At 43.9% G+C, this 16,647-nt stretch overlaps 1 protein-coding gene across 4 annotated transcripts in view; it reads left to right on the forward strand.

The window, feature by feature from the left end:
- CACNA2D3 (calcium voltage-gated channel auxiliary subunit alpha2delta 3) overlaps positions 1 to 16,647 on the forward strand; it is a 938,743-nt gene that overhangs the window by 421,694 nt on the left and 500,402 nt on the right. For all 4 annotated transcript variants that reach the window (XM_050781062.1, XM_050781063.1, XM_050781066.1 and 1 more), the window contains one exon: positions 15,674 to 15,805. In XM_050781062.1, the coding sequence (XP_050637019.1) occupies positions 15,674 to 15,805 (132 nt within the window). The remainder of the gene's footprint in view (positions 1 to 15,673; positions 15,806 to 16,647) is intronic.

Below are 16,647 nucleotides of genomic sequence, written 5' to 3' on the forward strand. Positions count from 1 at the left end.
CTCCGGGAGGGGCCGGATCTCGTGTGAGGTTTGCTTGCAGATGATATCGCCCACTTCTTGGAACATCTTTCTGAACTTTCTCAGGCCCATTTCTGACTCCTGCTTACACTCTCCCGTGGGTAGAGAGCTAGAAATGCCCTTTGTTACGTGGCCACATCTACAGTTTTATGTTTTGGGGGCTGAGTGGATTCAGCAATTTGTCAATTGCAGAGCAGGAAGACATAAAGGATGTATTTACACTTTAAAGAAGAACCTCCCCCAACCCTTTTTTTTTTTTTTTCAGAGAGACAGAGTCTTGCCTTTCTGCCCAGACTGAAGTGTAGTGGCACAAGCATGGCTCACTGCAACCTCAAACCCCTGGGCTCAAGCAGTCCTCCCACCTCAGCCTCCATAGTAGCTAGGACTGCAGGGATCCATCACTGCACCCAGCTAGGTTTCTAAAAAATAGTAATAAATGTAGAGATGGGGCCGGGCGCGGTGGCTCAAGCCTGTAATCCCAGCACTTTGGGAGGCCGAGGCGGGTGGATCACGAGGTCAGGAGATCGAGACCATCCTGGCTAACATGGTGAAACACCATGTCTACTAAAAATACAAAAAACTAGCTGGGCATGGTGGCAGACGCCTGTAGTCCCAGCTACTCGGAGGCTGAGGGGGGAGAATGGCATAAACCCGGGAGGCGGAGCTTGCAATGAGCTGAGATCGCGCCACTGCACTCCAGCCTGGGCGACAGAGCGAGACTCCGTCTCAAAAAAAAATAAATAAAAATAAATGTAGAGATGGAGTCTTGGCTATATTACGCAGGCTGGTCTCAAACTCCTGACCTCAAATGATTCTCCTGCCTTGACCTTCCAAAGCACTTGGATTACAGGCATAAGCCACTGCACCCAGCCTAAAACCTCATTTTCTTCATACAAGCAATGTGTTCATATGCCACCTGCCCCCCCACACGTTATTCTGGACACTGTTAAGGCCTTGGTGTGGAGTGACTGGGGAGGGGAACTGGGAGGAGCTGAGAAGCTTTGCTGCTCTGAACCATGGGAACTGTATTTCCCCAGTCCCAGCAGGTCATGGACTACACTCAGGACATCTCCAGTCCTGCCCAACACCTGAGTGATTAAGCTTTTCTCTAAGTGACTTACTCTTTATTTTCATCTAAATAAATGTAGCCACATTAGGAGCAAGAGATGTTGAGTATTACAAGTTAGATGTATTGGTTAAAATTTCTCCAACATCAAGAAATGCATAACTACTAAAATCTTTAAAAGGTCCTGTGTTCTACCGGAAATCACTGACACAGGAGGGAGGAGCCTTTTTCCACCCCTGGTTCAAGCAAGAGATCAAGATTTCTTTATTCTACTTACCCCATGGCTATTTGAAGCTCAGACCTCTAGCAGCAGCTCCTTTCCTAGGCATTTAAAAGCAAATTAAGGGACAGATGCCTCTATTACCAGACCTGGCCATTCTGATCCCCAAACCCAGTGTGTTCAGTAGATACCACCTTCTTCCTCACCCTGCCTCTTCCAGTTATAAAAACCAAGGCTCCCCAGCATTTCAAAGGATGACAGGGGATCCCGATCCAGGGAAAAGACTGTGTCTACACCATGTCACCATGACCATCTCCATTCCTACTACCACTACCACCATGGTGCCTGTTAAACCAGTGACAGCAGACCTGTGGGCAGGACTTGAAAGTGCAGCACGGCACAAAGGCATTCCTTTACCCTCCTCAAGGCCCACCTCAAATTCCTGCTGTGTTGGACCTGGCCCTGCAGTGATCCGTCTTCTCTTCTTCCTCACTCAGAGCTGACTTCTCCTCCTAATTCATCTGGTGTTCCTCACCCCAAGCCAGGTTTTCAGGCTGGTGACACTGTGACAGATGTTAAAAGCAGCACATAATGCAAATTCCAGCTATACTTCAGTAAAGCTGTTTAACAAACAGAGAAAATTCCTTTTCCCTGCCCCCTTGGCTCCCCATCCAGACCTTTCTCAGAAGCAGGCTCACGGTTGCATATTTCTCTCCAGTATAAATCTCATATTAGAGGCAGGAGAGTCAGCGCTTGGCCTTTTGCTGTTAAAAACAAACAACAAACCTGAACTTGCCCCTGTTCCCTTTTTCAAATGTCCATAATTCCCTTATTTCCCTGGGTGCGGTGTCTGGGCCCACAGCAGCTCTGACTATGTAGTGACATGTGATGCTGCTCCCCGTTCCTTTCCCACAGCCCTCTGCTGCCCATGTGCCCCCAGCTGCAGCCCTAGCCTTTCTTTGTCCAGTCTGCAGCTTCTATGTCTTCGCTCCAGCAATATCCCTGACAGCTCCTTAATTGCTACACGCATTTGTACCATTCCCTGGCAATTATATTTCAGACCCTGTCAGGGTACCTGCTAGCCTCGGGGCTGTGTTTATATTAAATATCAATAAAAAGCTGATAGCATCAGCCTAGATGGCAGGCTCACAAAATCATATTTTACTGGGAGCCAGGCCTGTCTGGAAGATGGAAGGAAGGAATGTTTAAATTTCTTTCTCTCTTCTGAAAGGTTAAAATGAGAAGAGACTTTCCCCAGTGACTATCAGGAATGGGTTCTTGCTAAATGATGACAGCTGTGTACTCTCTAACTGGATGTTGTCCTTTATTGTAAATGACTTGTCATCTGTCAGTTCTATCCAGAATTGTTTCTTTTGTCCCCCCACCCCCACAGAGCATAGGACAAGACTTCAATTCCCATAGGTTTTTTTTTTTTAAGTTCTGGGTGATGGAATGGCTAAGAGTTTATTTGGCTTTACTTTATGAGGAGGGTTTAGGACAGAGGCCAAGGGTTAAGTGACTGAGCCCACCCCGTCTTGCATCCCCCGTCCCCTGCATCCCCTCTGCTGAGGGAGCCATGAGAGCGGAACCCATGTTCCTCACTGGCTGTGTGGTGTTCGCTTGCTGGGCCTCGGTTCCCTCATCCTCCAGAAATAGTCTGGGCCTTCCCTGGAGTGGTGAGCGTGATGGAGCGTGAGGGGGCAGAGCAGCTGGCACCGTGTGGCGCAGTGGCTCCTGCCAAGAAAGCCCCCCCTGGAGGTTTCACACCCCTAAATGTGGGTGGTCAAGAATACCACTTCCCTGTGGTTTCCACTCTTTCACACTGCTGATGATATAGTTCTGTCTATTGGAGACAGACGGGAAGAATGGCTTGAAGGGATTGCATTTTGAGGACAGTTTCAACAGGGGAATCATAGTCCAGTCCGCAAATCTATGACAAGACAGCTTTTTGGGGACACGTTTCCCTGTTGCAGTCAACAGAATTTCCCATTTGTGTGTGATCTAAGGGGCATGCCCCTCCCCTTGGCTCATTTCCCATGGTGTAGTGATTCTGCAGCATGGTTGTCCTGGCTTCCTTCTATGGGGGATTCCCCACATGGATGCTGGGACAGTGCAGAAGAGAGCTTCAACAGCTGGCACAGCACCTGCCTTCAGTGCAAAACCTGGACCAACACGTGTTTACTAAGCACATCCTCTCTGTGTCCCACTGGCTTCTCTCCCTCTACCACCCTCATAGAGGCGCCCTCATGTACCCCATGGATGACTGCAGGAGCCTCTAAACACTCCCCTCCACCCTTCCAGCCTGCACCACCCCCTCCCCACTCCACCGCTTGGTTGCTCTCTAAATGGCAAAGGAGGCCTCCACTGCTCTTGAGATTGAAGACAGACTGTAGACCCAGGTCTACAAAGCCCTACTTGGTTCCCCCTGCCCCCATTTCCCACCCCAGCTTCCTTTTTATTTCCTGCATTCCAGGCACTTAGACTTCCTTTGGCTCTGCCAGGACCACTCTACAACCCGCCCACCCCATGCCTGTGCATTCTACAGATTCCATTTTGCAGATTCCATCTTCCCCCACTGGGCTGTGCACTCCACTAGGTCAAAGGCCATGTCTGGTTTTGCCCACTGCTTTGTCTCCAAATCCTAGCAGGTGCCTGGCACACAGTAGGCATTCAGTAAATATTTTCTGAGTGAATGAATAAATAAACAAATGCATACTATATCCAGTATGCGTGCTAAATGCTTTTGGGGATATTAGAAAATATGACATGATTTAATACTCTTTGGGTGGGTTGTTTAATAGTTGTAACAGTTACCATGAAGGAAACAATCAGACAGTGTGAAAGAGAAAGCCTCAGCGAACTTGACCAGTGCAGATGTGGGTGTATGTTGGGAGCTGGAGGGAAAGTGGATTTGTTTTCAAAAGGGGTCCTGGGCCAGATCAGAATGGTGTGAATCCTCAGGCAGTGGGATTAATCTCCCTGTGATGAGTTTTCAAAAACTATTGATGCTTCTGGAGCAGGGTGGGTGCTCTGGCCGTGGTGTTCAGTACAGATTTTCAAGCAAAATGCTTGAGTTCCAAAGAGCTGCTGTGACAGTTTTGCAGCACTGGCATTGTTCCAGTATTTGCTGGTGGGAAAAGGGGGATTCTGAACCTTTCCAAAATGAGCTTTATGTCCTTTCCAGCCAGAGCCAAACCTCAGGAAGGAGTGGGTTCCTCAGCATTTTGTTAGAATGAAAAGGTGACGTAGTGATGGGGAAGTATCATGTATCAAAGGAGGTGTTTTAAATTAGTGAATATTAGCTTAACTACAGTCAATCAAATGCCATTTTAGAAATGGAAGCCTCTTGGAATGTGATTAAGTTCACTCTACAGTATTTTAGCCATGATTTTATGCCTTGTAAATGTCCCCTCTACCAGCAGACCTCAAGTCCAAATGCTGGTAGTGATGCAGTAGTCTCACTGGCCTGCTTTGCAGCAGAGAACCTGGGGTGGATGCATCCAGGAACTCTTGGAGGGGGACTCCAAATTGGTACCCAGTAATACTCTATCTTCATCCATCCTGTCCTCTTTAATGTATGCATATATCCCAAGTATTAAGTACTAAGATGCCCTGTCAGGGCCCCAAGAAAGCCTGAGGGAGCCCCCTCTTCTAGGGGTCACCTACTTATTTGATGATGGCTAGGGGAAGGCAGCCTCCTCTCCCTGCCCTTGCTTTCCCCCACCCTTGTGTACTGTCTGGTAGCCAGTAAATAAAATTCAAGTCTTCTGTTATCTAGGAGTTTTTACAGGAATTTAGCTAACTTTCACCTTGAACAAGGTAATGTACTATAGCAGTGCACTTCAAAGCTTTGGGGATAGATTTCCTCATCTGTAAAATGTGGCTAGGAAAAGTAGTTCTTGACTGCCTGGACCATACATAGTGTGTGGCACATTGTAAGTGCCCCCTAAGTGGTCATCTCTGCCACTATCATTATCAGCATCATCATGATTTCTGTGATACAATTTTCTTCTTAATATTTCTAAAAGAGACTTGTGAATGGTTTATTCCAGGAGAATGAGGAAGAAGAAATGCAAGTTTCTCCACAAAATTTAAAATATATGAAGGGAGAAAGACTATTTAAAGTTGATATATTTATGGCAAAACAAAATTCTAATCATTCACACGAACTCTTACCGGGGAATGAAGCCTGACGTGTAGCATACCTGAGGCAACAGGCTGAGGGAGACTAGAGCATTCTCTGGCATTTGCCAAGCCGTTTGCTTCCCAGCTCCATCTGGAGTGGTTCAGCACTGGGCCATGAATCCTCCTTGTCCCTCTGGTCCCAGGGCTGCCAGAAATTGGCTCCAGCTTTGTGAAGAGCAACCTGCATTTCATGTCTAGCATATCACTAAGTTTAGAGGAAGGATAAATGTTTGGCAAATAAACCTATTTTATAATTCAGCACATATTAAGGACTATTTTCCAATAGATATAAAGTACTTGATAATTAGCATCAAAACTGTTCATTATTTAATCTATGATCTACTTAGAATGAATGGGAGAGATGTCATTTACTTGCTGAAATGGGAGACATGAAAACTATCCAACCATTCTCATCTTGAATTTGGTCCAACACACCACACAGAAGAAAACTCCTGCATGGGCTTAATCCCCAGACTCCCCTGCCTGCTATAATTTCATAGCTGAGAGGTGCACAGCTTTGAAGGCATTTAGGAAAGACAGAGATGCTTCCTCCAGCCTTGTTCAAGGCAGGCATCTGCACAAGGGCCACACTTTAAAAATCCTGTTGATTCTGAGCTGAGTCCCTTCCCTTCCATCAGTGGTTTTTGGGTAAATGTAGTTTGTCTCTAATTCTGTGTTAGCTTATAATTGTTCGTCCTCACTCAGATTCCCTAGAAGTTGACCCATATTTTGTGGTAGAAAATGGCAAGTTTAAATTAATACAGTTCTGCTAATAAATGGTATTGGGGGAAAAATCAAGTGTATATCAGATGACTGAGGTCTGGAGAGGAAACTCAAGCACTAAGGCATCCATGAAGTTTCTGATTGCCTGTCCTGCAAAGAGGAAGTAGGCCATACTTACTACAGATTTTGGAAAATAAATTTGATTTTGGAGCCATGAATGAGGGCATGATGGACCTTGGCATGAATGGAACACAGATTATGTCTGCTACAAAATGCATTCTTGGCAGGAAACTAGCATATCTGCTAAAATCCTTGCCACGGCCTCCCCACCTCTCCAGCCTTATCCAGTACCTTTCCCCAAAACACCAGATTCTTCCTGACTCAGGGTTTTTTATCTTGCTTATTCACTCTGTGTACAAAGCTCTTGCTAGCCTAGGCATTTGGGAGCTGGTGCCATCTCAGCATTCAGGTCATCTATATGACCTCTGGGAGGTCATCTTTGACCACCCAATTTGGGTAACCCGCTGCCCCACTTTCCACAGCCAGTGACTCTCTGGCTTATCCCATTTTATTTTCATTACACCTATTTCTACTTGAAATTCTCATTTATTTGCCATTGTTTCTCTCCTCCTCAGACTGAAATGTCAACTTCATTGTCTGGTATACTGTTGAATGTCTGATACAGTAGGTATTCAATCAATATTTGTTGAGTAAACAAATGAATGAAAGCGTCATCACAGTACCTTGCCCTGATAATTTAAGGAAGAGAGAAAGAGACTTGCCTAAAGTCTGTCCTGGATACTCTCAGGACAGCTGAACTGCTGCGGGTGGGGAGTTGGGGGCTTCCACTGTTCTGGGACTAGTGATGGGCGCTGGTGGCGTATGCAGTCCTCCCACCACACAGCAAGTTCTGTGCCTTGTCTTAGATGCCTTTGAGGAAGAGCCACTCTCATCTGGCTTCTACAGATGAAGGCACTGGGGCTGAGGAACATTAAGTCACAAGCCCAAGGCCATTAGCTAACCAGTGATAAGTGAGATCTCAGACCTGGGAAGCAAGCTCCAAGGCCCGAGTCCTGACTGCCGTGCTGCTGTTGAGGTGCTGCCCAGCAACCCTGATGTGGAGAACATGGTGAAAGTTGGGAGCTCCTCTTGAGACCTTATTTATTTCTTTCTTTATTTTCTTTTCTCTCTCTCTCTCTCTTTTTTTTTTTTTTTTTTTTTTTCCGAGACAAGGTCTCACTCTGTCACTCAGTCTGGAGCCCAGTAGTGCAATCTTGGTTCATTGCAGCCTTGACCTCCCAGTTTCAAGCGATCCTTTCACCTCGGCTTCTTGAGTAGCTGGGATTACAGGCGCCACCACCATGCCTGTCTACTGTTTTGTATTTTCTGTAGAGATGCAGTTTTGCCGTGTTGGCCAGACTGGTCTCAAACTTCTGAGCTCAAGTTATCCATCCGCCTTGACCTCCCAAAGTGTTGAGATTATAGGTGTGAGCCAGCGGGCCCAGCCAAGACCTTATTTATTTATTTTCTAATGAATGGAGTAAATAACAACCAGTATTTATGAAGCATTTTGTATGTGCCAGTTGCTGTGCCAAGTGCTTTACATCCATTAATTTGCTTGGATCCATGCGGGCTGACCATCTCAGGCACTGCTCAGGATGGAACGTATAACTAAAATACAGTAATAAGAGGGAGCACCTTATTCAAAGATGCAAAACCAATCTGGAAAGGTATGCGAGAGTGTGTAGGTGTGTGCAGAGAAACGTTAGCCATGTGCCACACAAGAAGACCCTATGTAGCAATGTGCACACCACAGGCCAGAGCAGTTATCTGGGTGAAAATGAAAAAAGAAAACTACAAAAGGAGTTTGCTGTTAGGTTATATGATGCATTACAAAGACAGATCAGGGTTGTGGGAGGTGCTCTTCAAATACAAATTATAAATTTATCTCAAAGGTGGTGTGGAACTCTTACCCCCCAAACATCTGCTAGTAGTCTGTTTTAGTAAAAGCTGAACATCTGATAGATTCTTGACTGGCACTGGGGGTAATTTCATGTCTCAGAAGGTAGAGGAAACAGAACTGCTATTCCTGGATTATATATTGACCAACATGAATAATAAGTTAATGTGGATTGGATAGGAATGTTGGAGAAAATGACCATGTTATCCTGGAATTCACTTTATTGAGCAGAGTTCTGGGCATTGATACATATACTAGACATTCAGGAAAGTGATTTTAATCCAACTTAGGGCATTACAGGTAGGACCCATTGACAGAGGTCAGGAAGAATGGTTCGCTTAGGAAAATATAATATGGACATGAAAATCTGAATTGTTCCCACAAGAAGAAAAGGGTGAAAGCCTTGAAATATCCTTCGCTGGGTAGAAGCCCTGCTCTTATTAAACTCAGATTTTTAAAAGAATACATACAAACCATATTGTGTAGGATAATTCAGAAAGTACTGGGTTGAACAGTGGTCCCCAAAAGATACGTTCACGTTCTGATCTCCAGTGCCTGCAAATGTGGTTTCATTTGAAAATAGGGTCTTTGCAGACATTATTAATTTAAGGATCTTGAGATGAGACCATCCTGAATTTAGGGTGGTGCCTAAACCCAATGACCAGTCCTTCTGAGACAAAGTAGAGAGAGAGATTTGACATAGACACACAGAGGGGAAGGCCATGTGAAGATGGAGGTAAAGCGGAAATAATGAGGCTACAAGCCAAGGAGTATCAAGGATGGCAGATGAGCTCCTGAGATCAGGAGAGGGGCATGGAACAGACTCTCTTAGAACCTCCAGAAGGAAGCAACCCTGCTGGCAGCTTGGTTTTTAACTTTTTCTATCCCTAATTGTGAGAGAATCAATCTCTGTTGTCTTTAAGCCATCCAGTTGGCAGTATTTTGCTGCAGCTGCCACAGAAAGCTAATTGGGTACCTTAAACCTCTAAAAAGATGAAAGGTGGAGGTACAAGTTGAGGCTCAGATAAATGTGATGCCTGAAGAACCCTAAGTGAAGCAAAGGGGTCTTTTAAACAGAATTTGAAACAAAACACAAACAAGGAAAATGGTTCGTCTGCTACTCCACAGGTTGCTGTCATTTTCACAAGTGACCATAAGAAAACAAATCAGCTCAGCCACCATCGAGGGAACATGAGGCTGAGCTCTGGTCCACACTGCAGCATGACGTTTGCCTGCTCCCCATGGGACGGTGGAAGGACCAGGGGACCTGGGTATATGTGGGGCATAGGCAGCATTGACTGTCCCGTGGGTTACTTCATTTCCACTCTCTGTCAGTGATGTTGGGAAAATCATATTTAACTTGTCTATTTTTTTTTTAAACTTAAATACTCAGATGAAGGCTCCGTCTATTTTTTCTGTTTTTTCTTTACCTATCTTTTAAATGACTGTCACAATAGACAGCTATTTAAGATTTCCCCTTCTCTTTTTTTTTTTTTTTTTTTTTTGAGACAGTGTCTTGCTGTGTCGCCCAGGCTGGAGCGCAGTGGCCGGATCTCGGCTCACTGCAAGCTCCGCCTCCCGGGTTTACGCCATTCTCCTGCCTCAGCCTCCCGAGTAGCTGGGACTACAGGCGCCCGCCACCTCGCCCGGCTAGTTTTTTTTTTTTTTTTTTGTATTTTTTAGTAGAGACAGGGTTTCACTGTGTTAGCCAGGATGGTCTCGATCTCCTGACCTCGTGATCCGCCCGCCTCGGCCTCCCAAAGTGCTGGGATTACAGGCTTGAGCCACCGCGCCTGGCCGATTTCCCCTTCTCTTAACATTGCTTGCTAAGCAAGCTTGTGAAATCGATATACTGTGATTATGTTACAAGCCAAGGTAAGTGTTATTTCAAATATTTGATCAAATGGGTGTGTACAACACAGCCCCCATTTTAGGTAGATTATATTTTTTAGTGGTTCTATTTCCAGTTATTCACCATGCCCTTGGAAAAATCGAAGCCCCCTCTTCTTGCAGAGGCATAATTTTAGAGCAAGATTTGGTGTCCAAATGAAGTGAATGAAACATCCTTAGTTTGCTTTGTATTTCTGAAGATGCTCACAGTTCCTCAGGGGGCAATCTTAGATTTCTAGGACCACCTGGAGGTCTGGGCACCAAAGAAACTACACTTAAGAATAAAGAATTGTCAAAACTGGGCAAATCCCAATTGCCACACTTAAGAAAAAATAATTGTCTAACTGGAAACTGTTTGACTCCTTAACATGTTGAGACAGTGAGCTAAGGAAATGGAATTTTCGATTCTTTTTGTGGAAGGTTTTTATGACACCGACATAATTGAGGCCATTGATGGAGGCAAGAACCATGGATTTTTCAGTGTCATTATTGTATTTGCATCTTTGTGGATTAATTTAAATGGGTTTTGCCGCTAGGGGTGAGTCACAGTAATTGTTATCAAGCTTAGACAGGAAAAAGAAAGAGCTCCATTTTCCAGGATTGTGAGGATAAAGTCCTCCTAAGATTACTTTGTGGTAAAAGACTGATTGGGTCATTTTCACACCCCCAGGCTATGATGGGGTTTATTACAGTTTACAAGAGTTACAGCATTTGCCCTTGAGATGGAATTCAGAACCCCAGTTACCTCAGTGATCTGAATGAATAAGGCAGGGCAGAGGTGACACAACAAGCCAGGACATCGTGTCTGCCCACTGGCCCTGGTGCCATTTTGTGGACTCTAGAGCTGTGCAGATGGATGTCCTGGGGCTGCCGCTGGAAAGGGGTAGGCAGCTGTGGAGGAGGGGAGGTGCACTGGGGCCATTCCTGAGTGTCCTCGTAAGTGGACCTGACTTATATGACCATTTCTAGCATCATGTTGCTTATTGTTTCCTCTGCAACTTGACGACTGGAGTAACCTCATCCATCCTCACCCTTCCTGTCTGTATGGTATTGATGAATCTCTGGAATGAGGATGTCACAGTGGGATTGCATGACTAGGCGTCCAGCAGGGAACTCTGGTGAGGGTACAGGGCTCTAGGCCAAGGGAACAGCCCCATTGATGGCTGTGTGAGTGCCTCTGGCCATTAGCTGTTTTCTGTTGATTTGTTTAACTTTCTAAACAGGTCTCTAGGGTGGGTATTTTTTTTTCTTTCCGTCTTTTATTTTAGGTTCAGGAGGTACATGTGCAGGTTTGTTATATGGGTAAATTGCATGTCACAGGGAGTTAGCGTACAGATTATCACCCAGGTAATAAGCATAGTACTCAATTGGTAATTTTTTGATCCTCACCCTCGTCCTACCCTCCACCCTCAAGTAGGCCCCAGTGTCTGTTGTTCCCTTCTTTGTGTCCATGTGTACTCAGTGTTTATCTCCCACTTATAAGTGAGAACATAGGCTGTTTAGTTTCCTGTTCCTGCATTAATTCACTCAGGATAATGACCTCTGGCTCCATCCATGTCACTGCAAAGTATACAATCTCATTCTTTTTTGGGACCATGTATTCCATGGTGCATATGTATAGGGTGGGTATTATTTTGCCATTTTACAAATAAGGAAACCTCAGATCAGAGGCTTTGGCCCTTAGTAGCTGGATGTTTTTAGGAAAGTACCTTGTTTCCTGGTGCTGTAGTTTCCACTGCTAGAGAGTGGAGGAGAATAAGGGATCCAGCCTGCCTTGGAGGGCTGGGCTGCTGAGGGGGGATAGGAGATAAAGTAAGCACCACGCCTATACCCCAGGAAGGACTCAGTGAAAGTTTCTCCTCCTCCTCCTCTTCCTCATCATTAATAACTCATGTAATCATTCTCAAACTTTTCATCCTGACACTTGACAACTATTTCTCCTCTAAGAATGGAATGTTGCTTAATGTGGCATCATTTTGAAACAGGGTCTTCAGAGGTTAAAAAAGAAAAAGTGAACCATCACAGAGCATCCTCAGTGACCCACATGGCTTCAGCCAGTGTACAGGAAATACTTGTTTATTCTCCTTCTTTGTCTTCACTCTTATTTTTTTTCCAACTTTTATTTTATTTTATTTTTTTGAGACGGAGTCTTGCTCTGTTGCCCAGGCTGGAGTGCAGTGGTGCAATCTTGGCTCACCGCAGCCTCTGCCTCCCAGGTTCAAGCTGTTTTCCTGTCTCAGCCTCCCGAATAGCTGGGACTACAGACGCCTGCCGCCACGCCTGGCTAGTTTTTCTATTTTTAGTAGAGATAGGCTTTCACCATGTTGGCCAGGCTGGCCTTGAACTCCTGACCTGAAATGATCCACCTGCCTCAGCCTCCCAAAGTGCTGGCATTACAGGTGTGAGCCACCACGTCTGACTTCAACTTTTAAGTTCAGGGGTACATGTGCAGGTTTGTTATATAGACACACTTGTGTCATGGGAGTTTATTGTACAGATTATTTCATCACGTAGGTATTAAGCCTAGTACATATTAGTTTTTTTTCCTAATCCCCTCCCTCCTCCAAACCTTCACCCTCTGAAAGGCCCAGCGTGTGTTGTTCCCCTTTCTGTGTCCATGTGTTCTCATCATTTAGCTCCCACTTATAAGTGAAAACATGCAGTATTTGGTTTTCTGTTCCTGTGTTAGTTTGCTAAGGATAATGGCTTGCAGTTCCATCCATGTCCCTGCAAAGGACGTGATCTTGTTGTTCTTTATGGCTGCATAGTATTCCATGGTATATATGTACCACATTTTCTTTATCCAGTCTATCATTGATGGACATTTAGGTTGATTCCATGTCTTTACTATTGTGAATAGTGCAGCACTGAGCATATGCATGGGTGTATCTTTATAATAGACTGATTTATACTCCTTTGAGTGTATGCCCAGTAATGGGATTGCTGAGTGTAATTTAGGTCTTTGAGCAGTCGCTACACTGTCTTCCACAATGGTTGAACTAATTTACACCCCCACCAACAGTATACAAGTGTTCCTTTTTCTACACAACCTCACCAGCATCTGTTACTTTTTGAGTTTTTAATAACAGCCATTCTGACTGGTATGAGATGGTATCTCATTGTGGTTTTGATTTGCATTTCTCTAATGATCAGTGATGTTGAGCTTTTTAAAATATGATTGTTGGCTGCATGTATGCCATCTTTTGAGAAATGTCTGTTCATGTCCTTTGTCCACTTTTTAATGGGGTTGTTTTTCTTGCAAATTTGTTTAAGTTCCTTATAGATGCTAGATATTAGACCTTTGTCAGATGCATAATTTGCAAAAATTTTCTCCTATTCTGTAGGTTGTCTGTTTACTCTGTTGATAGTTTCTTTTGCTATGTGGAAGCTCTCTGGTTTAATTGGATCCCATTTGTCAAGTTTTGCTTTTGTTGCAATTGCTTTTGGTGTCTTCATCATGAAATATTTGCCTGTGCCTATGTCCTGAATGGTATTGTTTAGGTTGTATTCCAGTGTTTTTATAGTTTTGGGTTTTACATTTATGTCTTTTAACCATCTTGTGTTAATTTTTGTATACAGTATAAGGAAGAGGTCCAGTTTTAATATCCCGCATGTGGCTAGCCAGATATTCTAGCATCATTTATTGAATAGGGAATTCTTTCCCCATTGCTTGTTTTTGTCAGGTTTGTCAAAGATAAGATAGTTGTAGGCATGCAGTCTTATTTCTTTGCTCTCTATTTGGTACCGTTGGTCTATGTGTCTGTTCTCATACCAGTACCATGCTGTTTTGGTTACTGTAGCCCTGTAATATAGTTTGAAGACAGGTACTGTGATGCCTCCAGCTTTGTTCATTTTGCTTAGGGTTGCCTTGGCTATTCAGGCTCTTTTTTAGTTCCATGTGAATTTTAAAATAGTTTTTTCTAGTTCTGTGAAGAATCTCGACAGTAGTTTATTAGGAATAGCATTGAATCTATGAATTGCTTTGGGCAATATGACCATTTTAACAATATTAATTCTTCTTATCCATGAGCATGCAACATCTTCCATTTGCTTCTGTCATCTCTGATTGCTTGGAGCAGTGGTTTGAAGTTCTCTTTATAGAGATCTTTCACCTCCCTAGTTAGCTATATTTCTAGGTACTTTTTTCTTTTTGTGGCAATTGTGAATGGGAATTCATTCATGATTTGGCTTTCAGCTTCACTGTTGTTGGTGTATAGGAATACTAGTGATATTTTGCACATTGATTTTGTATCCTGAGACTTTGCTGAAGTTGTTTATGAGCTTAAGAAGCTTTTGGGCTGGGACTATGGGGTTTTCTAGGTATAGGATCATGTTTTCTGTAAACAGGGATAATTTGACTTCCTTTATTCCTATTCGAATGCCCTTTATTCCTTTCTCTTGCCTGATTGCCCTGGCCAGGACTTCCAATATTGTGTTGAATAGGAATTCACGGTTATTTTTTAAAATCTCTGAACTGAAGGCAATCTTTGGGCTACTGTAGGTGAGGAAAAGAGATTTGCTCATGGGATTCCATGGCAAAAGAGTAAATGATTGCCTGGTATCTGGAGAACAATCTTTGTGTTGTCCTTCTGTATTAGCCTGTTCCCATGCTGGTAATAAAGACGTACCTAAGACTTGATAATTTATAAAGGAAAGAGGTTTAATTGACTCACAGTTCCACATGGTTGGGGAGGCCTCACAATCATGGTAGAAGGCAAAGGAGGAGCAAAGGCACATCTTACATGGCAACAGGCAAGAGAGCATATGCAGGGGAGTACCTCTTTATAAAATTCCTTCAAAAAATGTCTCAGATCTTGTGAGACTTATTCACTATCATGAGAACAGCACAAGAAAGACCTGCCTCACCCTAATGATTCAATTATCTCCCACCAGGAATTATGGGAGCTACAATTTAAGATGAGATTTGGGTGGGGACATAGCCAAATCATATCACCATCCATCCATCCTTCCCTCTATTCCTCTACAAGAGTTTTGGAGCTTCTGCCATGTGCTGGTCAAAGGGTACAGCAAAAGACCACAAGAGGTAGTCTGTGCTTTCACAGAGCTCACATTCTGCTGAATAGCAGAATTAGAGAGATTTAGTTATGTAATTTCAATTTTTTTTTTTTTTTAAAAAAGCAAACTTCTAAATCAGGGCAAAGAGAAATAGAATAGGGCTATGTTTGTGGCTGAGGTGATTACAGTGAGAGAAAATACAGTTTTCCTATTTTTAATACCAAGTTCTGGCTCAGTAGGGGGAAAAGCAGGAAAATAATGCTAATAAGGTCTCTCTCTGCTTTCTTAAAGAGGATTATGTGATTTTCTCTATGGGATATGTGACATTGAAAGGTACAAATAAAAGGAAGTGTCTTTTAAGTAAGGAATCATAGTTAGAGGCTCCTGGGAGACTAGGAGGGCTCAGTCAGGAGGGGAATCCCCAGCATCTGGAATCCCCGGGAGCTAAATGTTTTTGAGGCTATAACTTTCTTCATAGCCTCCTGCAAGATGGAGTACCTCGTGCCAATATCTGCCAAGCGGTGTGGGAAATAAAAGGAATTTTATTTCACTTTGTTTTCTAATACACCCCTCTCTTTCTCTTTCTTTTTTACAGACCCTGCAATTGTCAATGGGGTTTATTGGTCTGAATCCCTAAACAAAGTTTTTGTAGATAACTTTGACCGTGACCCGTCTCTCATATGGCAGTACTTCGGAAGTGCAAAGGGCTTTTTTAGGCAGTATCCGGGTGAGTATCCCTGCATTGACAATTATGACTCAGATTAATGATAACTGGTAATGAGATATTTTTCTTTAGGGTTTGAGGTTAAAACTTTTCTGCCTTCTCTTAGAAGAAAATGAAAGATGAAGTGCAAACCTGTTGTCAGGGTGCAGGACAGGAGTGGCAAGGTGGCATCCACGTGGGCATGCACACACATAGGACGTGATCACAGAACTCTCTGGATCTGCACCTTTCTCAGTAGAATAATTCACAGAGCTCTCACCATATGTGAAGAACTGTGGTGTGAAATGTACCTTATTTAATACTTCTGAACAAGAGTTTGACCTTATTACTAATACCTGCTATTACTGCTGTAATTATTATTATTGGGGAAAAGAGCAATTCATACTTGGGCAATTGAATTCTAACTAACAGACATAAGAAATAGAGAATTTGAACGGGATTTGTCCACCCCAGAGCCGACTCCCCTTGCAGGAAGATGTTGAAATGGCCCACGCATCGCTGACGGCAACAACCCTCCGCAGAGGGCGCCCGCAGCAGCCCCAGCACCCCAGGCACCCCCAGTGGTGCGTATCTCAGAGGCTGTCCCTCATGCCTTTGGAACAGGTGTTCCTTGTGGAGCCTTCTCAGGCCTCTGCTTTGTGATAGGATTTTAATTCTGGCTTGGTTTGAATTCTAATTAAAAAGGGAAGTTTTAATTTTGCTTACAAGTTGTGAAAACAGGACTCGGGGCTGCAATTGTGCCAACATCACAGATGCAGAAATTAACAAGCTCAACCTAAAAGAAGGGGGAAAAAAACCACCCTGCATAATCTTGGAGCAATTAAGTGAAGCCTTTTATGTTTTCA

Source organism: Macaca thibetana, chromosome 2 (assembly GCF_024542745.1).
Source record: "Macaca thibetana thibetana isolate TM-01 chromosome 2, ASM2454274v1, whole genome shotgun sequence".
In the NCBI taxonomy this organism is placed as follows: domain Eukaryota; kingdom Metazoa; phylum Chordata; class Mammalia; order Primates; family Cercopithecidae; genus Macaca; species Macaca thibetana.